At 38.6% G+C, this 25,660-nt stretch overlaps 1 protein-coding gene across 1 annotated transcript in view; it reads right to left on the bottom strand.

Annotated features, from left to right (window-relative positions):
• Positions 1-25,660, bottom strand: part of LOC116876260 (cytochrome P450 3A12-like) — a 51,629-nt gene that overhangs the window by 11,453 nt on the left and 14,516 nt on the right. Inside the window, exons 6-10 of the mRNA XM_032872312.1 lie at positions 19,651-19,764; positions 19,312-19,400; positions 17,758-17,906; positions 4,722-4,849; positions 3,889-3,955 (exon numbers count right to left, since the gene is read on the bottom strand). Coding sequence (XP_032728203.1) covers positions 3,889-3,955; positions 4,722-4,849; positions 17,758-17,906; positions 19,312-19,400; positions 19,651-19,764 — 547 coding nt within the window. The remainder of the gene's footprint in view (positions 1-3,888; positions 3,956-4,721; positions 4,850-17,757; positions 17,907-19,311; positions 19,401-19,650; positions 19,765-25,660) is intronic.

A 25,660-nucleotide genomic window follows, 5' to 3' on the forward strand; every position in this document is an offset into this window, starting at 1 on the left:
TGAGACAGGAATCCATCAGAATCCTAGAGGAGAACATAGGCAGTAACCTTTTCGATATCAGCCACAGCAACTTCTTTCAAGATATGTCTCCAAAGGCAAAGGAAACTAAAGCGAAAATGAACTTTTGGGACTTCATCAAGATCAAAAGCTTCTGCACAGCAAAGGAAACAGTCAACAAAACAAAGAGGCAACCCACGGAATGGGAGAAGATATTTGCAAATGACAGTACAGACAGAAGGCTGATATCCAGGATCTATAAAGAACTCCTCAAACTCAACACACAAAAAACCAGATAATCATATCAAAAAATGGGCAGAAGATATGAAGAGACACTTCTCCAATGAAGACATACAAATGGCTATCAGACACATGAAAAAATGTTCATCATCACTAGCCATTAGGCCTATACTATTCTTGACTATCCACTCCTCTCATGCCACCTTTCCCACCAACACAGATAGGTGATTTCAGGAAATGACATTTTGTCTAATGCACACAGAGTTATCGGTATGTCCTTTGGAGAATCCCAAAAGGACTTCACGCCTAAGTCACATGGGATAGCATTCTCCCCCAGGAAAATTTAAGTCCTTCCAGCTAAAACAGAACATAAATTTCTTTAGAGAGTTTGCAATGCTAAGGTTTAGTCAGGAAGGTATTGTCAGGAAAAATGAATGATCTTTCATCTAAACATATTTGTGGGAACTTAAGAGAACATAATTGGGCTACAGATAAACTCTTGCTGCCCCAAATGTGGCATCTGCAGCATCTGGGAGCTTATTAGAAATGCAGAATCTCAAACGTCACCCTAGAACAATCTAATCAAAATCTGACCTTTCATGAGATGTGGTTATCTGTATGCACAACCTATCCTGAGAAGCACAGCTTATACCTTTCCAAGGTCTCCACTAATAGAAGACCTGGCACACAACTTCTCAAGTGGATGACCTCCAGTATGTACAGAAACTACGACACAGACAAAGCGAAAAGAGTGGTGACTAAACTAGGATAATTCATACCATTAAAGGAGCAGAAGAAAGGTGTCAATAGCAGGGTACTAGCTAGCGAGAAACAGACAAACTGTATCCAGTGAATGGAATTAGCAATGCTTATTTAATCACAGCCTGAATGTCACCTTCCTTATTGAATGGCCCCACTCTGAATATAAGTTGGCATCTCCTTTGATTTTCTCCTGGCAGGAACTCAGCATGGTCATGCTCTAATTTCTTTCATCAGAACTGTATCAGGATATTTAGATACTTAGAGCACTGAAATGGCACCCACCACAAACATGTAATTCATAACCAAAAGTAATACAAAGAGTATATAAAAGGTTTATAGAGTTCTAATTTCCCAGTCACAATTCTGTGATGATGCTGTGGATAAATTCAACTATCAAATTCTAGCCTCAATTACCAAGAACCCCATGATAATCAAAGTTTAGAGCTGTGCTGTCCAATAAGGCAGCCACTTGCCAGATGTGGCTATTTTTATTTAAATTTTACTTAGTTATATTAAATCCAATATAAGATTCAGATCTTCAGTGACACTAGCCACATGTCAAGTGCTCAAAAGTCACGTGTGTAGAGGTTATATACAGAACCACGCATATATAGAGTATTTCCTTCATCATATGAAGTAGTAGAACTAGAGAGAGAGAGAGAGAGAGAATAGAACAATACAGGGGCACCTGGGTGGCTCAGTCTGCCTTGGTTCAGATCATTATCCAGGGTGCTGAGATCAAGCCCCACATAAGCCTCCCTGCTCAGCAGGAAGTCGGTTTCTCCCTCTCCCATTCCCCCTGCTTGTGTTCTCTCTTTCGTTGTCTTTCTCTCCATGTCAAATAAATAAACATTTTTTAAAAATTCTTTTAAAAAGAATAGAAGTAGACATAGTAATAGATACACATATACAGATATTAGTGATGTGAAAGAGTAAGTCCATCATTTTTCTCCAGAATAAACTGTTATTTAGTCAAGAATTTTGTGAGATGATTGTCAAACCATACATAGCTTGAAATTAACCACAATGGGAATATTTCTGTCATTGAAACCACTATACATCAAGCCTCCTTTTCTCTTTCAGATGCAGAGACCATATTAGATCACTGGTTATGAATATAGAAATATTTATCTTGGACCCCTGGGTGGGTTAAGCCTCTGCCTTTGGCTCAGGTCATGATCTCAGGGTCCTAGGATCCAGCCCCACATCAGGGTCTCTGCTCAGCAGGGAGCCTGCTTCCCCCTGCCCCATCTCTGCCTGACTCTCTGCCTATTTGTGATCTCTGTCTGTCAAATAAATAAATAAAATATTTTTTTAAAAAGGGAAAAAAAGGAATATTTATATTGATTAGTCCTGTGTAAATACAGTTGATATTCTGGACTTGACCCACTGAGAGGAAATAGAAGCAAAGAAACCCTCATAGCAACAAGCACTCCTAGACCTCAGATTCTGGTTTCTAAATACCATTCTCACTAAAAGGAAACAGAGCTTCCTGGAGAAAATGGCTAATTCCAAGGCTCCTCAAGGGAAACAGAAAAGAAACTGGAATGTCCCACACCAGAATGCAAGGAAATGCTCAGGAAATAATATGGCAAAAAGATACAGAATACTCTGTGTGCTATATTGGTGGCTATACATCACTATACATATGTCTAAACCCATAGCATATACAACACCAAGGGTGAACTGTAATGTAAACTATGGATTTGGGGTGGTAATAATGTGTCACTGTATGGACATTGACTATAACAAAATTACCACATGGTGGGGGATTTTGATAGAGGGGGCATGTAAGTGGGGCAGGGGAAATATGGGATAAATCACTGTGTCTTTCACTCAATTTTGCAGTGAACCTAAAACTGCTATAAAAATTAAAGTCTAGGGCTGCCTGATGGCTCAGTTGGTTAAGCAACTGCCTTTGGCTCAGGTCATGATCCCAGAGTCCTGGGATCAAGTCCCACCTCGGGCTCCAAGCTCCATGGGGAGTCTGCTTCTCCTTTTGACCATCTCTCCTCTCATTCTCTCTCTCTCTCTCTCACTCAAATAAATAAATAAAATGTTAAAAAAATATGTAATGTCTATTGGGATGCCTGTGTGGTTCAGTTGGTTAAGTGTCTGCCTTCGGCTCAGGTCATGATCTCAGGGTCCTGGGATCAAGTCCTGTATTGGTCTCCTTGCTCAGTAGGAAGCCTGCTTCTCTTTCTGTCTGCCTCTCCCTCTCCTGTGTTATCTCTCTCACTAACAAATAAATTAATTAAATCTTTTAAAGTAAATAAAGTCTACTGAGAACATAAAAAAAGAAGTTGAAAGGAAAAAAAACACAGGAGCCCAAATGAAAGGACTTACAGAGACAAATCTGAGAAAATTAACAATCTAAATAAAAAATCATATAAGAGACTAAATAAGTAATTAATATATGAGATCATACTGACATTTATAAACAGACAAATACAGAATACTGGATATTATACACAATGAATTGTTGAACACTGCATAAAAACTCATGATATACTCTATGCTGGCTAACTGGACATGATAAAATAAATGAATAAACAAATACAATAATGATGATGAATGGAAAGCTCACCCTAAGAATGGACTATCACTCCTAATGTAGAAGAAATGGTGGAAGTAGAAAGTCATCATTTGCAACCATCATAGTAATAATGGTTTTTGTCAAATACCATCTTTGACTATCATTGCCCTTTGAGCTTTGAACAAACTGTGGCTGTGTTCTCAAAAATGTTCTGGCTACCATTTGTATCTGAACGTGTGTCTTCCTCTGATTTTCTGATATTCCATCTGCTAAAAATCTTCCTCCATATCTCAGAACCATCTCCTGTCTCTGAGATGCCCCATCAAGTGCCCTTTGAAGCTCCCCTGGCTTACCTTTAGGGGTGTCCATTTCTTTGGAATTCTGGGAGTTAATCATCAGCTGAAGAAAGTCCACTCGGTGCTGGACACAGAAAGAGACATTTCAATGACAAAAACTCACTTGTGAAGCCAGAAATAAACAGGGGTGCAGAACCTAACTTTCTCCTGAGACTATGGCTCCTTTACACCCAGAGTCCACAGAAGCTTCTGTGTCAGCATCTTCCAATGTCCCACCCTCTCAGAACTCTGCAAAATCTACAGAGAGATCCTGGGGTACCAGTCCTATCTCCCTGTCCTATATATACCCTAGTGCCGGCCGCCAGGCCTAAGAAAGGCTAACCCTACTTGGCCAGCTTGCAGCCTCAGTGCCCAAAGAAGACACCTGCTCATTCCAGACTATGACCACCTCAAATTTAACATAACTAGGCACCTGAGGGGACCATCCACCAGAGAACATGTGAGAAAAGACACTTAGAATTGAAAGGATCCTTTGCCAATGTAATATATGGCAAAATTATACTACCAGGAAAATGATTTTACACAGTAATTTTTATGTTTTGACCATTTATTGAAGAGAAGTGATAGCTTTTCTCTCACCAAAGTTTATGCACTGACATACTCATTGGCATACTTATCCTTAAATTTTAAACACTCTCTGACTCATCTTCTTATCTCCTCTCCTGACCTCCACCTTCTTCATTGTCTCTAAAATGTTAGAAGTCTCTTGCCCTAAACTCTAGAGTTCTCTGTTTACCATAAAAACATACTTAGTAGTGTACACATCAGATCCATACAGCTCAATAAAAGATCAAAAGTTAACATGCACATGGAAGCACCACTGGATTTACCTTTTGTTTATCTTTGAGGCGACTTTCCTTTATCCTTTCTACAGATTTCTTGAAAAAATCAGTAACTCTTTTTGGAAATAGCCAGATATTTAGCATTTCAAAAACTGGGGTAAGGAATGGAAACAGTACTATAAGAAAAAAAAATGGAAATATCAACGAAAATGCAAATTTTCCCTAGAGCAATTATAATTTTGTCTACCAACCTGAGGATTAAAAGACACCAGGATTCATGGTTATTCCCTCTGTGACATTTATTCAAACTTTTGAGCTAATGGCTAAGCCACAGCAAGTCACACACACAGGCCACCATTAGAGCAGTCAGATCAGTGTCTCCTGCCACATCTATGGAGTGACCAAAGGAACAGGATTACATTCTTGGATCTCTTAGCCTTTTATTTTTGGACTAGAGCCTCTTTGGAAACACAAGACCATAATATGCTACTTTAATATATCACTCCATTTAAGAAATTGTGTCAGGATGGAATAATACATAGTATGCCCTTCAACAACAATGGAGTAAAACTAGAAAACAAAAATATAAACAACATGGAAAACCCACGAATCTGTGAAAATTACACAATACATTCTTATACAGCCAGTCAGCAAAGAAGAAATCTAAAGGGCATTTTAGAATTACTTGGAGAATATATGCATGAGGAAACCACACACCAAAACTTATGGGATGTATCAAAAGCAATGACCAGAAAGAAATTTATCATTATATATGCCTACCTTTAAAAAGAACCAAGATTCCAAATCAATGACCCAGATTTCTGTCAAAAACATGCCAAAAATACAAGAGCACGCTAAACTAAAAGCAAGCAGAAGGAAGCATATAATATAGACAAGAGCAGAAACTTAGGAATTAGAAACTTTAAAAAAAAAAAAAAAACAAGAGAAAATTCAAAGAAAGCAAAGCTGATTCTTTCAAAAGACCTTTAGCTAGACAAAGGAGAAGACATTCTAATTACTGTCATCAGAAGTGAAAGAGGAGATTACTGCTAACATTACAAAAATAAAAAGGACTACAGAGGTGGAGCGCCTGGGTGGCTCAGTGGGTTAAAGCCTCTGCCTTTGGCTCAGGTCATGTTCCCAGGGTCCTGGGATCCTGTATCTCAACCCCACATCAGTCTCTCTGCTCAGCAGGGAGACTGCTTCCTCCTCTCTCTCTGCCTGCCTCTCTGCCTACATGTGATCTCTGTCTGTCAAATAAATAAATAATCTTTTTTATAAAAAAGGACTACAGGGAATACTATGAAAGTGAATGCCAATCAATTAGACAAAATGGAAAAATTCCTAGAAAAAGATAAACTAGAAAGTGACATAAAATGACACACACACACAGGCAATCTGAAAGACAAATAAAAAGACAGAGTTAGTAGTGAAGAAACTACTGACAAAAAGAAGTTGACAAAAAGTCAATTATCATATGGTTTCACTTATTTGTGGAGCATAACAAATAGCATGGAGGACATGGGGAGTTAGGAGAAGGGAGTTAGGGGAAATTGGAAGGGGAGATGAACAATGAGAGACTATGGACTCTGAAAAACAATCTGAAGGGTTTGAAGAGGTGGGGGGGTGGGAGGTTGGGGGAACCAGGTGGTGGGTATTGGAGAGGGTACGGATTGCATGGAGCACTGGGTGTGGTACAAAAAAACAATGAATACTGTTATGCCGAAAATAAATTTTAAAAAATGATTAAAAAAAAAAAAAAGAAGCTCAGCTCCAGATGGTTTCTCAGGTGAGTCCTTGCAAATATTTAAAATGCAGTCAACACTAATTTTGCACAAATTCTTCAAAAAATAGAAGAGGTAGGAAGATTTTCAAACTCATTCTGCCTAGCCAGTTTTACCCTGATACTAAAACCAAACAATAATATCACAGTACAAGAGAACTACAGACCAATATATCTTATGACACAGAAGCACAAATCCTTAACAAAATATTAACAAACTGAACCCAGCAACATATCAAAAGAAGGATATACCATAACCAAGAGGGGTTTATCCTGGCAATTCCAGGTTATTTAATAAAATATAACAACAAATGTTTTTTTAAACCACACAGTGGGGCACCTGGGTAGCTCAGTGGGTTAAGCCTCTGCCTTCAGCCCAGGTCATAATCTCAGGGTCCTGGGATCAAGGCCCACATTGGTCTCTCTGCTCAGCAGGGAGCCTGCTTCCCCCCTCTCTCTGCCTGCTTCTCTGCCTACTTGTGATCTCTGTCTGTCAAATAAATAAATAAAATCTTTTTTAAGGCATTTTTTTTATTCTTGTAAACTTAAGGAATTGGGAAAAATCAAAGATTGATACTCCTGGGCAGTTTTCTTCCTTTACTAAGGGAAATTAAGCATACTGGCAAAGGACATTTGAGTAGGTTGATCATTTATCAAGTAGTACTTATCCAATAAATGAAACATAGCCTCACATCTTAAGCCATTGTCCTTCAGTTGCTGTCTTTCATTATACACCCTAATGGGCAGCCTCATTATCACCAGTCTACCTCTCTTTCTTTCTAATCTTTTTTAAAAAATGAAATAAAAATAAAAACCACACAGTTATCTCAATACAACCAGAGAAAGTATTTGACAAAAATCTAACACCATTTGGTAATAAAAACACTCAACAAACTAGGAGCAGAAAGGAATGTCCTCAACCGGATAAAGGGCATCTATGAAAAACTCATACGTAATGTCACACTTCATGGATATAGACTGGACACTTTCCCTTAAGATTAAACAAAACAAGGTCGTCTCTATCACCACTTCTATTCAACATTGTACTAGAAGTTCTATCCAGGAAGAGAAAAAAATGAAGGAAGGAAAAAATAGAGGGGGGAGTGAGGGAAGGAAGGGAGGGAGGGAGGAATGAAGAAATGGAAAAGAAAAGAAAAGGGAGAGAGAAAGAAAGAAAAAAAGAAACAAAAGTTATTCATAAAGGAAATAAAGAAGTAAAAGCATCTCTATTATCAGTCAACATAATATTGAACATAGAAACTCTGAAGGAATACAATAAAAGTCTACTAGAACTAATAAACCAGTTTAGCAGGGCTTCAGGATACAAGATTAACATAAAAATCAATTCTATCTCGTGGCTGTGGTGAGAAGTATGCTTCTGGGGGCTTTTCTGTCCCTCGGCAGGGTTTTTGACTTGGGAGTCACAAGGGCCCACAACTCCACCACCCCAGCACTTTGGAGGTTGCTCCTGTGCCACAGACTCCCAGGAAATCATCAATTGCTGAACACTCAAAGCTAGGGGGAGAGAGAAGAGAAGAGCAACAATTTTAAGAACAGAAAATTGACTGCTTTCTGGAAGGTAGGACATGCAGAGAAGTGAATCCTAAGTGACAGGAAAATAGACCGCAAGGGGAGGGGCTGGCTCCCAGCAAGTGAGAGAGCAGGGGATCACAAGATTGGAACTTTTAGAAGTCTGCTCCACTGAGGAATGTTGCTCCAGAGGCTAAGCACGGGGTGGAGCCCTTGCATGGACAGTGTGGTCTCAGGACCCACAGGGACACAAAAAGACCAGTAGTATCTGAGGGTGGCAGAACTCCCAGGTATTGGAGCAGGGAAGATGGCTGCAGAGACAGAGCCAAGAACTGGGCTCTCAGCTTGGGATTACCTTAAACCATGATCCAAGGCACAGTCATGCCACTGCTCTTCGAGCAGGGACCCCACGAGTGGCAGATCTGGAGAGACCCCTCCTACCTCCTTCCAGAGGAAGCAGGAGTGCACTGCAGGAATCTGCTGGGTTTGGAGACTCCAAAGTGGGCCATGAGCCAGAGAGAGAAACACTCAGTCAGGCCGGGTGAGCACAGAGCATGGCTGGAGACCAGGGAGATGGGAGGGATTGACTTCTTTTCTCTGAGGGTGCACTGAGGAGTGGGACCCAAGCTCTTGGACACTACAGAGCTGGAGAGTGGGAGGCCACCATCTTCATTCCCATCCTCCAAAGCTCTATAGAAAGTATTAAGGGAACAAAAGTTCTGAGAGCAAACCCAAGCAGATCACTTAGCCTGGCCTCTGGCAAGGGCAGTGCAATTCCACCTTGAGCAAAGACATTTGAGAATTACTGCAACAGGATCCTCCTCAAGAAGATCAGCAAGAATATTCAGCCAAGATCAAGTTCATCGATCAATGAGAACTGTGGAACTCCAGAGCTAGGGGAAAGCAACACTGCATTGGAGCACTGGGTGTGGTGCATACAACAAATTTTGGAACACTGAAAAAAAAATTAATTTAATTTAAAAAAAAATTTTAATGGCTTTTTTCCCATGATTCTTTAGTTTTTTCAAAGATAAATTTTTAAATTTTATTTTTTCTTATTCTATTTTTAAATGTTTCCTCTTATTTTAACGTCTTTAAACTATCTTATCAATGCCTTTTTAAAAATTTTTAATTTTCATTGTTATAGTCATATTTTATCCCTTCATTGTATTTAACCTTATTTTGTATACACATATGCTTTCTTTTCCTTTAAAATTTTGGGATACAATTTCTTCTAATGGATCAAAATATACACTAAATCTAGTGCATGGCTTTGTTCTAGTCTCCAGCCTGATCACATTCTTTCCTCTTTTTCTTTTTTCTTTTTTCAACCATCTTCTAATCTTTTTTTTTTTTAATAAACATATATATTTTCCCCCAGGGGTACAGGTCTGTGAATCGCCAGATTTACACACTTCACAACACTCACCATAGCACATACCCTCCCCAATGTCCATAACCCCACCCCCTTCTCCCAATCCCTCTCCCCCCAGCAACCCTCAGTTTCCAACTTCTTATCAACTCCTTTTTTAGAATCTTTTTTAATTTTCATCTTTACAGTCATATTCCATCCCTTCATTGTGTTTGCCCTTATGTTTGTATCTGTGTAAGTTTTTCTTTCTTTACAATTTTGGGAGGCAATTTCTTCTAACAGACCAAAATACACCCAAAATCAAGGGTGTGGCTCTTTTCTATTCACAAGTCTAATATATATGTTCTTTTTTCCCCCCTTTCTTCTCCCCCTAGCTTCAAGTCTCTTCTAATTTGATTGTGTATATTTTTCTGGGGTCGTAGCTACCCTTTTAGTATTTTGTTCTCTCATGCATCTATTCTTGTCTGGATAAAACAACGAGGTGGAAAAACTCACAAAAAAAAAAAAAGAACAAGAGGTAATACCAATAGCTTAGGACCTAATCAGTACAGACATTAGTAATATGTCAGAACTAGAGTTCAGAATGGCGACTATCAAGGTGCTAGCTGGGCTCAAAAAAAAAAAAAAAAAAGGCATGGAAGATATTAGAGAAGCCCTTTCAGGATAAATAAAATCCCTTTCCAGAGAAATAAAAGAAATAAAATCTAACCAAGTTGAAATAAAAAGAGCTATTAATGAGGTACAATCAAAAATGGAGGCTCTTACTGCTAGGATAAATGAGACAGAAGAAAGAATTAGTGATATAGAAGACCAAATAATGGAGAATAAAGAATCTGAGCAAAAGAGAGACAAACAACTACTGGACCATGAGGGGAGAATTTGAGAGATAAATGATACCATAAGATGAAACAATGTTAGAATAATTGGGATCCCAGAAGAAGAAGAAAGAGAGAGGGGAGCAGAAGGTATATTGGAGCAAATTACAGAAGAGAATTTCCCTAATTTGGCGAAGGGAACAAGCATCAAAATCCAAGAGGCACAGAGAACCCCTCTCAAAATCAATAAAAATAGGTCCACTCCCCATGATCTAATAGTAAAACTTACAAGTCTTAGGGATAAAGAGAAAATCCTGAAAGCAGCTTGGGACAAGAGGTCTATAACATACAATGGTAGAAATATTAGTTTGGCAGCAGACTTATCCACAGAGACCTGGCAGGCCAGAAAGGACTGGCATGATATATTCAGAGAACTAAACGAGAAAATATGCACCCAAGAATACAATATCCAGCTAGGTTGTCACTGAAAATAGGAAAGATAAAAAGCTTCCAGGACAAACAAAAACTAAAAGAATTTGCAAATGCCAAACCAGCCCTACAGGAAATACTGAAAGGGGTCCTCTGAGCAAAGAGAGACCCTAAAAGTAACATAGACCAGAAAGGAACAGAGACAATATACAGTAACAGTCACCTTACAGGCAATGCAATAGCACTAAATTCATATCTTTCAATAGTTACCCTGAATGTAAATGGGCTAAATGCCCCAATCAAAAGACACAGATTATCAGAATGGATTAAAAAAACAAAAACAAAAACAAAAAAACAAAAAACAAGACCCATTGATATGCTGTGTACAAGAAACTAATTTTAGACCCAAAGACACCTCCAGATTTAAAGTGAGGGGGTGGAAAACAATTTACCATGCTAATGGACATCAAAAGAAAGCTGGGGTGGTAATCCTTATATCAGATCAATTAAATTTTAAGCCAAGAGATGAGAAAGGACACTATATCATACTTAAAGGGTCAGTCCAACAAGAAGATCTAACAATTTTAAGTATCTATGCCCCTAACCTGGGAGCAGCCAAGTATATAAACCAATTAATAACAAATCAAAGAAACACATCAACAATAATACAATAATAGTAGCAGACTTTAGCACCACCTCACTGAAATGGACAGATTATCTAAGCAAAAGATCAACAAGGAAATAAAGGCTTTAGATGACATACTGGACCAGATGGACATCAGAGATATATTCAGAACATTCCATCCCAAAACAACAGAATACATATTCTTCTCTAGTGCCCATGGAACATTCTCCAGAATAGATCACATCCTGGGTCACAAATCAGTTCTCAACCAGTACCAAATGATTGGGATCATTCCCTGCATATTTTCAGACCACAATGCTCTGAAACTAGAGCTCAATCACAAGAAGAAAGTTGGAAAGACCTCAAATACATAGAGGCTAAAGAGCATCCTACTAAAGAATAAATGGGTCAACCAGGAAATTAAAGAAAAAATTTAAAAATTCATGGAAACAAACGAAATTGAAAACACAACTGTTCAAAATCTTTGGGACACAGCAAAGGCGGTCCTGAGAGGAAAGTATATAGCAATACAAGACTTTCTCAAGAAACAAAAAAGGTCTCAAGTACACAGCCTAAAGGAGCTGGAGAAAGAACAGCAAAGAAAGTCTAAACCCAGAAGGAGAAGAAAAATAGTAAAGATCAGAGCAGAAATCAATGAAATAGAAACCAAAACCACAGCAGATCAAATCAACAAAACTAGGAGCTGGTTCTTTGAAAGAATTAATAAGATTAATAAACCCCTGGTCAGACTTAACAAAAAGAAAAGAGAAAGGATTTTATTTGGATAAATAAAATCATGACTGAAAGAAAAGAGATCACAACCAACATCAAAGATACAAAAACAATTATAATAACTTATGAGCAACTATACGCCAACAAATTTGACAATCTGGAAGAAATGGATGCATTCCCAGAGACACGTAAACTACCAAAACTGAAACAGGAAGAAACAGAAAACTGAACAGGCCCATAACCACTAAGGAGATTGAAGCAGTCCTCAAAAATCTGCCAACAAACAAGAGCCCAGGGCCAGACAGCTTCCCAGGGAAATTCTACCAAACATTTAAAGAAGAATTAATCTTGATGAAGTCCCAAAAGTTCATTTTCGCTTTTGTTTCTTTTGCCTTTGGAGACATATCTTGAAAGAAGTTGTTGTGGCTGATATTGAAGAGGTTACTGCCTATGTTCTCCTCTAGGATTCTGATGGATTCCTGTCTCACGTTGAGGCCTTTTATCCATTTCGAGTTTATCTTTGTGTACAGTGTAAGAGAGTGGTCGAGTTTCATTCTCCTACATATAGCTGTCCAGTTTTCCCAGCACCATTTATTGTAGAGACTGTCTTTTTTCCACTGTATCTTTTTTCCTGCTTTGTTGAAGATTATCTGACCACAGAGTTGAGGGTCCATATCTGGGCTCTCTACTCTGTTCCACTGGCCTGTGTGTCTGTTTTTATGCCAGTAACATGCTGTCTTGGTGATCACAGCTTTGTAGTAAAGCTTGAAATCAGGTAACGTGATGCCCCCAGTTTTTTGTTTTTCAACATTTCCTTAGTAATTCGGGGTCTCTTCTGATTCCATACAAATTTTAGGATTATTTGCTCCAGCTCTTTGAAAAATACCAGTGGAATTTTGATTGGAATGGCATTAAAAGTATAGGTTGCTCTAGGCAGTAGAGACATGTTAACAATGTTTATTCTTCCGATCCAAGAGCATGGAATGGTCTTCCATCTTTTTGTGTCTTCGATTTCTTTCATGAGTGTTCTGTAGTTCCTCGAGTACAGATCCTTTACCTCTTTGGTTAGGTTGATTCCCAGGTATCTTATGGTTCTTGGTGCTATAGTAAATGGAATTGATTCTCTAATTTCCCTTGCTGTATTTTCATTGTTAGTGTATAAGAAAGTCACTGATTTCTGTACATTGATTTTGTATCCTGCCATGTTGCTGAATTGCTGTATGATTTCTAGTAGTTTGGGGGTGGAGTATTTTGGGTTTCCCATATAAAGAATCATGTCATCTGCAAAGAGAGAGAGTTTGACTTCTTCATTGCCAATTTGGATGCCTTTTATTTCTCTTTGTTGTCTGATTGCTGTTGCTAGTACTTCTAATACTATGTTGAACAAGAGTGGTGAGAGTGGGCATCCTTGTCATGTTCCTGATCTCAACAGGAAGGCTGCAAGATTTTTCCCATTGAGGATGATATTTGCTGTGGGTCTTTCATAGATAGATTTTATGAAGTTCAGGAATGTTCACAAAGAGGCAACCCACGGAATGGGAGAAGATATTTGCAAATGACAGTACAGACAAAAGGTTGATATCCAGGATCTATAAAGAACTTCTCAAACTCAACACACAAAAAACAGATAATCATATCAAAAAATGGGCAGAAGATATGAAGAGACACTTCTCCAATGAAGACATACAAATGGCTATCAGACACATGAAAAAATGTTCATCATCACTAGCCATCAGGGAGATTCAAATTAAAACCACATTGAGATACCACGTGACACCAGTTAGAATGGCCAAAATTAGCAAGACAGGAAACAACATGTGTTGGAGGGGATGTGGAGAAAGGGGAACCCTCTTACACTCTTGGTGGGAATGCAAGTTGGTGCAGCCACTTTGGAGAACAGTGTGGAGATTCCTCAAGAGATTAAAAATAGAGCTTCCCTATGGCCCTGCAATTGCACTACTGGGTATTTACCCCAAAGATACAGATGTAGTGAAAAGAAGGGCCATCTGTACCCCAATGTTTATAGCAGCAATGGCCACAGTTGCCAAACTGTGGAAAGAACCAAGATGCCCTTCGGCGGACGAATGGATAAGGAAGATGTGGTCCATATACACTATGGAATATTATGCCTCTATCAGAAAGGATGAATACCCAACTTTTGTAGCAACATGGACAGGACTGGAAGAGATTATGCTGAGTGAAATAAGTCAAGCAGAGAGAGTCAACTATCATATGGTTTCACTTATTTGTGGAGCATAACAAATACCATGGAGGACATGGGGAGATGGAGAGGTGAAGGGAGTTGAGGGAAATTGGAAGCGGAGGTGAACCATGAGAGACTATGGACTCTGAAAAACAATCTGATGGTTTTGAAGGGGCAGGGGGTGGGAGGTTGGGGGAACCAGGTGATGGGTATTAGAGAGGGCATGGATTGCATGGAGCACTGGGTGTGGTGCAAAAACAATGAATACTGTTACGCTGAAAAGAAATAAAAAATTAAAAAAAAAAAAGAATCCTGGCTGGCTTCTTTGTAGAAATTGTCATACTCAAATAAAAATTCATATGGAAGGTAAGGGACCCAGAATGGCCAAAACAACCTTGAAAAAAAAAAGGGAATAAAATTGTAGAGCTCCAACTTCCAGCTTTAAAACTTACCACAGAGTTATAAAGATCAAGACGGTGTGGTCCAGGCATAAGGAGATCAATGGAATTGAATTTGGAATCTAAAATTATACCCATGTATTTATGGTCAACTGAATTTTGATAAGGTTTCCAATACCAATCAATGAAATAAATAATCTTCAATGAATGGTACTGGGACATGTCACATGACCTCAGATTTTACAATAAATTCTTAAATATAACATTAAAATCACAGATGATAAAAAGAAAACTAAAACTGTATATTGTAAATATTAAAAAATTTTGTGCTACAAAGAACACTATGAAGAAAGTGAAAAGACACCTATAGAATGGGAGAAAAAAATCTGCAAATTATATATCTGATTTAAGGGTCTTTTATCTAGAAGATACAGACAACTCTTACAACTCAAAAACAGATGAATAACTGAACTATAAATGGGCAAGAATTTGAATGTACATTTATCTAAAGAAGATATTTGCAAATGACATTACAGATAAAGAGCTGGTATCTAAGACCTATAAAAAACTTTTCTGGCTCCTTGGTGGTTGGCTCAGTTGGTTAACTTAGGTCATGATCCTGGAGTCGTAGGATCAAGTGCAGTATCAGGCTCCCTGCTCAGCAGGGAGTCTGCTTCTCCCTCTGACCCACCCTCCTCTTATGCTCGCTCTCTCTCTCTCTCTCTCTCTCTCATAAATAAAATCTTTAAAAGAAAAAAAAACTTCTCAAACTTGGGCACCTGGGTGGCTCAGTAGATGAAGCATCTGCCTTCCACTCAGGTCATGATCCCAGGATCCTAGGATGGAGCCCAGCATTGGGCTCCCTGCTCAGCAGGGGAGCCTGCTTCTCCCTCTCCTGTTCTCCCTGCTTGTAAGCTCACTCTCTCTGTATGTGTTTCAAATAAATAAACAAAATCTTTAAAAAGAACTTCTCAAACTCAACACCCAAAAAACAATGAGATACCATGTTACACCAGTTAGAATGGCAAAAATTAACGAGGCACGAAACAACAAATGTTAGTGAGGATGTGGAGAAAGGGGAGCCCTCCTCCTACACTGCTGGTGGGAATGCAAGCTGGTATAGCCACTCTAGAAAACAGTACGGGGTTCCTCAAAAAATTAAAAATAGAGCTACCCTATGACCCAGCCATTGCACTACTGAGTATTTACCCTGAAGATACAGATGTAGTGAAAAGAGGGGGCACATGCACCCCAATGTTCATAGCAGCAACGTCCAGAACAGCCAAACTGTGGAAAGAGCTGAGATGCCCTTCAACAGATGAATGGATAAAGAACATGTGGGATATATATATATATATATATACACACACACACACACACACACACACACACACACACACACACAATGGAGTGTTATTCAGCCATCAAAAAGGATCAATACCCACCATTTGCATCAACATGGATGGAACTGGAGGGGATTATGCTGAATGAAATAAGTCAAGCAGAGAAAGACAATTATCATATGGTTTCACTTGTATGTAGAACATAAGGAATAGCATGGAAGATCACAGAGGAAGGGAGGGAAAATTGAATGTGAAGAAATCAGAGAGGGAGACAAACCATGAGAGACTCTGGACTTGGGGAATCAAACTGAGAGTTTTAGAAGGGAGGGGTTTGGGGGGCTGGGTGAGGCTGGATGGGTATTAAGGAGGGCACATATTGCATGAAGCACTGGCTGTTATACACAAACAATGAATTGGGGAACACTACATCAGGAACTTAGGATGTACTGTATGGTGACTATAAAAAATATTTTTAAAAAAGGATGGGTAGAGACTGGAACCTTCACACTTTACAGGTGGGAATGTAAAATGGTGTCACTATTGTGGAAAACAGTTTGGCAGTTACTTATTAAATTAAAAACACTAAACTTCAGCAACACAGCAAGTTATAAAGCAAAGCATTGTACAAACTTAACAAAGTTACTTTCACAAGTCCACCTCCAAAAACACACCCAAAAGAGTTGAAAACAGGTATTCAAGCAAAAACCTGTGCATGAATGTGAATAGCACCACTGTTCACAATAGCCAAGAGTTGGAAACAACCCAAATGTCCATCAAATGATAAAAGGACAAACAAAATGCAGTATGTCCATACAATGGAATATTGTTCTGTCATAAAAAGAAAGTTCTGATGGATGGTGCAACATGGATGAACCTTGAAAACATTATGCTAATGAAGGAAAGCAGCCAGAAAGATCACAGATTATATGATTCTATCTGTATAAAGAGTCCAGAAGAGATTAATCTGTCAAGACAGAAAGTAGATTAGTGGTTGTTTAGGGCTAAGAGAAGTGGGTAGTGATAGTAAAACAATAAAGTACAGAATTTCTGTGTTAACAACAATATTCCAACCATTGACTGCAGTAGAAGTTGTTCATATCTTTGAAGGCACTAAGCAGAATTTTCAGATTCCTTGAATCATAACAGACATACAGCACTGTTTATGATAAGGTGTACTGCATACACTTGACATACATATATAAAACGATTACAATAAGATTAGTTAACATCCATCATCTCATATAGTTATAAAAACAAAATTTTCTGCCATTATGATGAGAACTTCTACAGTCTACTCTCTTGGCAATCTACAAACACATTGGACAGCAGAGCTAACTATAGTCACCACGTTGTGTTTACAGTCCAGTACTCATCTATCTTATAACTGAAAGTGTGCAACTTTGGTCACCTTCATTCAAGTACTACCCCACAACCCCTGCCTCTGATAACCACAAATCTGATCTCCTTTTTGTAGGACTTGGTTTCTTGTACTGTTTTTTTAATTCCACATGTAATTGAGCTCATACAGTATTTGTCTTTCTCTGATTCATTTCATTTATTGTAATGCCCTTGGGATCCATCCATGTTGTCCAAATACAGAATGTCTTTCCATTTTTATGGCTAAATAAGGTTCCATGGTATATACATACCACATTTTCATTATCCGTTCCTTGGATGATGAACACTCAGGCTGGAAAACTGAACTGTACATTTTTAAAAGGGGGACATATATGTTAGATGAAGTTATATCTCAGTAAGATTGGTGTAGAAAGGTAGGAAGAGAAGAAGTGAGGGAGGAAGGAAGAAAGGAAAAAAGAGGAAGGAAGGACAAAAGAAAACTAGTACTGAACATACTTATTGAGAAGAATAATGGATCAAGGAAATCAAATTTTAAGAGCTTCTTAGTATTTTCCACGAAGGGATCCTGTGGGTTGTTGAGGGAATCAATGTTCACTCCAAACGATGTGCTGGTAATCACATCCATGCTGTAGGCCCCAAAGATGCTGTGACAGAAAGAAAAACATGTGTAATTAAAATCACCACCTCTTAACTATCTTAATCCAACACATGCAGCAAAAAGTACACGTTGATTCCAATGTCCAGACAAGACAAAAACCACACATTCAGAACCATCTTCCGCATCATCTGAAGAGTCTAGATGCCATCACACTCACTCATGAGGTGCTTGTGAGGTGCCAGTGATGCAGCTGGCCTTGTGCTAGGGGTGATGGGGACACTGTGACATGTTAGACACACCTCTGAGCTCAAGGAGCTCAGTCATGGAGGGATAGAGACCCAAAGTTGGACAAATTACAGTAGCGTGTTTTGACTATGGGCAGCAGAAGGTGGATAAGCACTGTGTCTGAGCAGGACAAATGGTGGGATAATTAATTCTTCCTCATGGAGTCACAAACCTGAAACTGATCTGGATCTTCTCTCACCACAGTATCTGTGCTCAGAGCTGATTCCTCTTCAGCACATTACAAAACATCAACACCCTGTTCTGCACTGTCAGGACCACAATCCCTTCTTCTCTACACCCTGGCTAAGTGTCCTGAAAGACCCACTCTGTCTCATCTTCATCGATCTGAGATTGTCCTGAGGACTCATTCATTTTTAGAAAATGTAAGAACTAAGAATGTTTATACTTTAAAAATATATATTAAGTCACACCAAAATTGATTTAGGGGATTCCATAGCTAAGTGACCACATGCCAATAGTTTTCCTAGGACAATCCCAATATACATCTGTTCATCCTACATAATTTAAAATATCCCAAGTTGGGAAAAAATAAATAAATATATTTATTTTACGTATATTATATGTGTATGCATGTGTGTATACACACACACACACACACACACATATATATATATAAACACATACACACATATAGTGTCACCCTCCCATTACATGAGCAGGGCCTTCTCTTTTTCGAGATTGAAAGAAGGACAGCTGGTCAGGAGAATTAATATTTAGTGTTTTGCTAATATCCTCAACAAAATCAAGAAGGGTCTTAAGTTGTTCCAAGTTCCACATATTAATGTTCTTGCTCCACCCAGTGCCCATCAATATGTACCAAGTACCTTCCCCTCCCACCATACATACCCTCTATACTCAAAGATTTGGTACATTTTTTTTCCAATCATGTATTGTTGTCTTCCAGAATATCCAAGGTGAAGCAGATAAATGCTGCCTCATATACAGTAAAGGAGACCCTTTATCTTCTGACTGCCCTGCCTTTTTAGGTGAGCTACCTTTTCTTGGCTGGCCCACTGGAGTTGCAACACCACACGCATACTTCAGCTGTTTCACTGGAGTGACTCAACAGTGGCAGTTGGCTCTGTGGCAGCAGCTGGAAAATGTCATGACAGAGCTGGAATCCCAGCAGCTGCACTCCTACTTACTCTTTCAAGTTGATAGGCTTGCCTTTCTCAGCCTCCTTCCTCACATTCTTCACCAACACATCTCCATATTGGCCAATGATAGAAAACATCTGCACACAAAATGCAACACCACCTGAAGTTAAATCTGAGAATCAAGTCCTAGAATGATGTGGCTCTCACAAGCATGGAGCAGTGATTTGTAATAACAAATCTTATCATGTCTCTTATAGGACATAAAAAGACCATTGTTATGAAGCCCAAATTCCGCAGACTTCCCCTTAGAGATGGACTATGACTGTATTTCCTACCTGCTCCCAGATGTATTCCTTAACGTTCTAATTGAACGTCTTCTTTTCTTACCTCCTTGAGCTTTCCACTAGTGAAAGTAGGAGACAACAATGTTCGCATCCTCTTCCATTCTTCATCCTCAGACAAAGAGAGTGCACTTTTCATAAATCCCACTGGACCAAAAGCCTAGAGTCAAAAAAAAACACAATTTGCCCTACATAAGTTTTGGAGGTCTCAAAGGTTGTGGAAAATGTGTTAAACAGGCAGAAATTATTCAACAAGTATTTCGTAATCATCAACTTATTTGTAGGCCCTATGGTAGGTGATCAACAGACACTTATCCCAAAAGCCTAGCTTTTTGCAAGGCTGAGGACACATCCAGCCACCTGCTGTGCTTTCCAGCCTTTACATTCCATCTTCATTTCAGCGTATATGTCATATGAGAGAATTTGTCAGGGAAACTACTCCTCCAGGGGAATACACAGGATTACCACCTAGTACATTCTCTTAAACTGTGCAGAGTAGATTGGATTGGTGGAAGGCAGCCAAATAGACTGGCAAACTGTATGTTGCCTCAGACCAGTTCTACCTTTTGCATATATCCACAGCATATGAAACTCAAAAACTGGATGTCTTGATATGGTGATTTTAAAAAAATGCATTGTAGTTAACACTAAAAAGATTAGGAATCTGTTTGCTTTTGTGAAGAAATGGTACAGTAACATGGAAATCTCTTCCCCCTCTATTTTCCCCAAACGAACATAAGGAAAAAGAGAGAAATGACTCTATTTCTCATCTTGGGATTGATCTAGCAAACCAATCAGTTTGAATATTTCTTCTATTTTCTAAAACTATATTTTGTTTTAAAATAGATCTCTCCATGGCTAAAGTTAACAACTCAGGGAACAACAAGTGTTGGCAAGGATACAGAGAAAGGGAACACTCTTACACTATTGGTAGAAATGCAGACTGGTGCACCACTCTGGAAAACAGTATGGAGGTTCCTCAAAAACTTAAAAATAGAGCTATCCTATGACCCTGCAATTGGACTACTAGGTATTTATCAGAAGGATACAAACACATGCACCCCAATGATTATAGCAGCAATGTGCACAATTGCCTAAATACAGAAAGAGCCCAGATGTCCACTGACAGTGGAATGGATAACAAAGACATGGTGTGTGTGTGTCTGTATATATCTATATCGTATACATGGAATATTATCTAGCCATCAAAAGGAATAATATTGTGCCATTTGCAACAACATAGAAGGAACTGGAGGGCATTATGCTAAGGGAAATAAGTTAATCAGAGAAAGCCAATTATGTGATTTCACTCATACGTGGAATTTAAGAAACAAAACAGATGAACATAGAAGGGAAGGAAAAATACAATAAGATAAAAACAGAGATGGAGGCAAACCATAAGACACTCTTTAACTATAGGGAACAGACTGGAAGTTGCTGGTGGGGAGGGGGATGGGGGGATGGGGTAGCTAGATGATGGGCATTAAGTAATGAAGTAATGAGCACTGGGTATTGTATGCAACTGATGAATCACTGAATTCTACCTCTGAAACTAATAATACAGTATATGTTAATTAATTGAATTTAAATTTTAAATGTTTTAATAAAAATAAAATGGATACTTCTAACACCATTTCACGATAAAAACTCACAAACTAAGAAGAAACAGAAAGTTCCTCAACTTAATAACAAGCATCTAAAAACCTTACAGCTAACATCACCTCAGTGAGGAAAAACTTATGTTATATCATTAAGATGATGAAACAGGACACTTCAGCCTCTGTCATCCCACAAATAACAACAATCAGACAGCTATCCAGAAACAAAAATAGGCTCAAGGGCTTAGGAGTCTATTTAAGAAGCTTCAACAACACAGTGGAGCAAAACTCCTGAGAATAACTGTACAAGAAAAGTAGGGAGAAGAGCTTTATTTTGCCTGCATCACCCCATGACCCAGGCCAGTGCTGCTCAGCACGAAGAGGACCCCCTCTGACCTGAGATAGTTCCCCTTCCTGGGGAAAAGCAGAAGGGTGAGCAACCATTAGCCCCATCCCCTTCAGGGCATGGCACAAATGACCTGTTTTGGTTTCAAACCTCCCAGAGACTGGCATGGCTGACACAGCTAGACACAGCTAAGAACAAAGAAGGGCAGGACTACCAGTATCGGTTAAGTGTAAGGAGTGACCATGCTTCTCTGTGTCCTGCTCTGCAGAAGTCTCTAGAACGCTTTGCTGCTGAGATGAACAGTTGGCCCAGCACTGTGTACTCTCTAAGATTTTGCTGCTGATAGTCCCAGAGGTTTTCACACTTGCAGACTCAAGGTGCCAGAGTCCTGCTCTGTCCCATCTGCACTCACACAAGTTGCCTCAGCCAGTGCCACCCCCAACACTGTGAGCCCCAAATCTACACCACCAGCCAGTCTTCGCCTTTATGAGTGGGCATATGGACACCAGCCCAAGCCCCAGCAGTTTCTGGGCCTGAGGCCAGGCCTGACTCCTGTCACTGGACTGCACTGACACTTAAGATCACAGCTAAACCCTGGAGATGCACACCTACACACTGCCAGCCTGACCTCTAGTTATGAGCCCCACTGCTATGCATGCAGTACTGGCTAGCCCTGAAGCCACGTGAGTGCACACAGACAGCTCAGGAACTCAAAGCTACCTGTGTGCACACAGTTGGTACAGCCCCCACCACTGGCACTAGCTCTGTTTGGGGCATGAGCCTGCTTTCAGCCCTCCAGATGAGTGTGTGCATAGCACCAACTCTGGCCACCATTCTCCTTCCCCAGTCTCCTGGCACTGGATCTGGGGTGCTGCTGAAGACCCTAACTGCCACCACAGCCACAAAGAACCCTCCTCTGCTCTTGCTGCCAAGGATCATGCAGTTTCTCAAGGTGTGGCACCCAAATGCATGAACCAACCATGCCCTCCTGGATTATTTTAAATTATCCAGTCAGAGTGGGGAAGAAAAATGAAAAGAATTGGGGGAAAAGCCTACAGGACTTACAGGACACCATCAAGTGAAACAACATTCATATTATAGGAGTCCCAGTAGGGACTTCCCCCAGTAGGGAAATCTTACTAAAATAAACAATGGCTGAAAATTTCTCAAATCTAGAGAAATGTATGGAAATCTTGGGTCATGAGGCTTAAAGTCCCCAATAAGACTGAATCTGAAAAGGACTTCTCCAAGAGACATTATAATAAAACTGTCAAAAATTAAACCCAAAGCAAAAGTCTTGAAAGCAGCAAGAGAAAAGAAATTCATCACATACAAGGGAACACCATGGGGCTATCAGTGGAATCCCCAGTGGAAATCATGAAAGGCAGAAGACAGTGGATGATTTATTTGAAATGCTGAAAAAAATCCCAACTAAGAATACCTTACCCAGAGAAACAAGACTTTCAGAAATGTGAGAGCGATAAAGACATTTCCAGACAAACAAAAGTGGACAGAATTCATTACCACTAAGCCTGCCTTACAAGAAATACTAAAGGGAGTCCTTCGAGCTGAAAAACAAAAGGGCAGTTAGTAGTAACATGAAATCACATGAAAGTATAAATCTCTCTGGTAAATATAAATGCATAAATTCAGAATACAGTGGTATTGTACCGGCAATATACAAATTACTTATAACTCTAGTGAAAGTTTAAAACACAAATAATTTTTAAAACTACAGTTAAAAGAATTTGTTAAATACACGATATAAGATATGTAAATTGTGACATCAAAAACATAAAATTGGTGGGGGAGGAATAAAAGCATTGAGTTTGGAAATAAACATGTTAATTTCTTACCCACTTAAAACAGACTACTATATTTAGAAGATATTTTATGTAAACCTCCTGGTAACTGCAAAACAAAAACATAGAGTAGATAAAGAAAAGATAAAGAGGGAAAAAAATCAAAGCATACCACTGTAAAAAAAAATGTGAAAGTAAAAAAGAAAGATATGTACTAGGAATAATTGATCTATGAAACACCTGGACTAACAAATGACAATAGTAAATCCTTATCAATAATTACTTTAAATGTAAAGGGAATGATGAATGGATAAAGACAATAAAATATTACTTGGCCTTAAAAAGGAAGGAAATCCTGCCATTTCCAAGCATGGATGAACCTGGACAACAGGGACAACACGCTAAGGGCACTAAACCAGATACAGAAGGACAGGACTTGCAAGATCTCAATTATAAGTGGAATCTAGAAAAATAAAGTCAAGCACAGTAACAAATAGTTATCAGGAGCAAAAGAAAGATAGAAATCAAATGGTACAAACTTTTGTTAATGAGATGAAAAAGTTCTGGAGACTGAATATACTATATGGTGATTATAATTATTAATACTATACTATACATTTGAAATTTGCTTTCTTCATTAGTTTTTGATGTAGTGTTCTATAATTCATTGTTCTTTTTTTTTTTAATTTCTTTTCAGCATAACAGTATTCATTGTTTTTTGCACCACATCCAGTGCTCCACACATTCATTGTTCTTAACACAAACACACACACATATACAAAGAAACTCTGGGTGAGGATAGATATGTTAATTCATTTGTCATAATCACTTCACAATGTATACATAAATCAAAACATCACACTTAAATATATACAGTTTTCATTATAAAAAATGTATGTATAAATATTTAAATGGTGAAAGACTGAATGCTTGCCCCTAACATCAGGAACAAGACAAAATGTGTACTCTCACCACTCTTATTTAACATCTTACTAGAAATCCTAGCTAGTGCAATAATATAAAACAAAGAAAGTCATAAGATTGGAAAGATAAAAATAGGAGCGTCCCTATTTCAGGTTTCGTAATTGTCAATGTAGAAAATCTTGAGGAACATAAAAAGAACACTTCTGCATCTAATAAATGAGCTAAGCTAGGTTACAGGAAATAAGATCAACACCAAAAATCAACCACATTTCTATATAAGAATATGTCAAAACACATTAAAAACACCATAACAATTATAATCACACAAAGAAGGTGAAATACTTTAGATGTATATTTAACAAAACATATATGGTTTTCCAGTGCTGAGAACTAAATGTGGGTGAAAAGAATCAAAGAAAACCTAAATAAACACGTATTGCATTCATACACTGAAAGATGTGACTTAGTAAAGATAGAGATTTTCTGCATACTGATCGATAGGTTTAAATCATGTCTTTAAAAATCCTCGCAAATATTATGTAAACATAGATAAGTTAATTCTAAATTTGTATGGAAAGGCAAAGGAGTTAAAATACCTAAAACAATTTCAACAAAAAAATAAAATGGGAGGAATCATTGTTCTTGATGTTGACTTACTGTATGGCCACAGTAATCAAGAGTGCCTGGCATTGATGGAGAGAGAGATACAGAGATCAATGAACAGAACAGAATGAGAAATAGACACACACACACACACACACACACACACACGCCCAACTCAATTTTGATACTGGTACAAAAGCAATTCAATGGAGGAAGTACAGTATTTTCACAAATGGTGCTGGAGCAATTAGACATCCATAGGCCAAACATGAAGATCTTTCACTTAAACAACAGACCTCACAATTAACACTTAAAATTAACACAAAATGGATCACAGACTTAAATGTCAAAGTTATAACTATGTAAGATGTACATTATAACTACTTAAATGTAAAACAAAAAAATAACTACTTGGAGAAAGTCCTTGGGAATTAGGGTAGGTAAAGATTTTTCAAACTTGATGCCAAAGTCACAATCCATAAAAGGATAAAAGGATAACCTGGCCTTATCAAAATAAAAAAAAATGTTTGCTCTGCTGAAGATCCTGAGACAAGGAAGAGAGAAGCTACACACCATGCCTGTAAAAGAATACTAAGGAGAATTTTTGGTAATGGAACAGCTCCATAACATCATTGGGTTCCTAGATACACAAATCTACATAATCTACATGTAAGATAAGCGTTCAGAGAACAACACACCCATACCCACACACACAAGTGCACATAAAACTGTTGAAATCTGGGGGCGCCTGAGTGGCTCAGTCATTAAGTGTCTGCCTTTAGC

Source organism: Lontra canadensis, unplaced genomic scaffold, assembly GCF_010015895.1.
Source record: "Lontra canadensis isolate GAN:19392208 unplaced genomic scaffold, GSC_riverotter_1.0 scaffold45, whole genome shotgun sequence".
NCBI lineage: Eukaryota > Metazoa > Chordata > Mammalia > Carnivora > Mustelidae > Lontra > Lontra canadensis.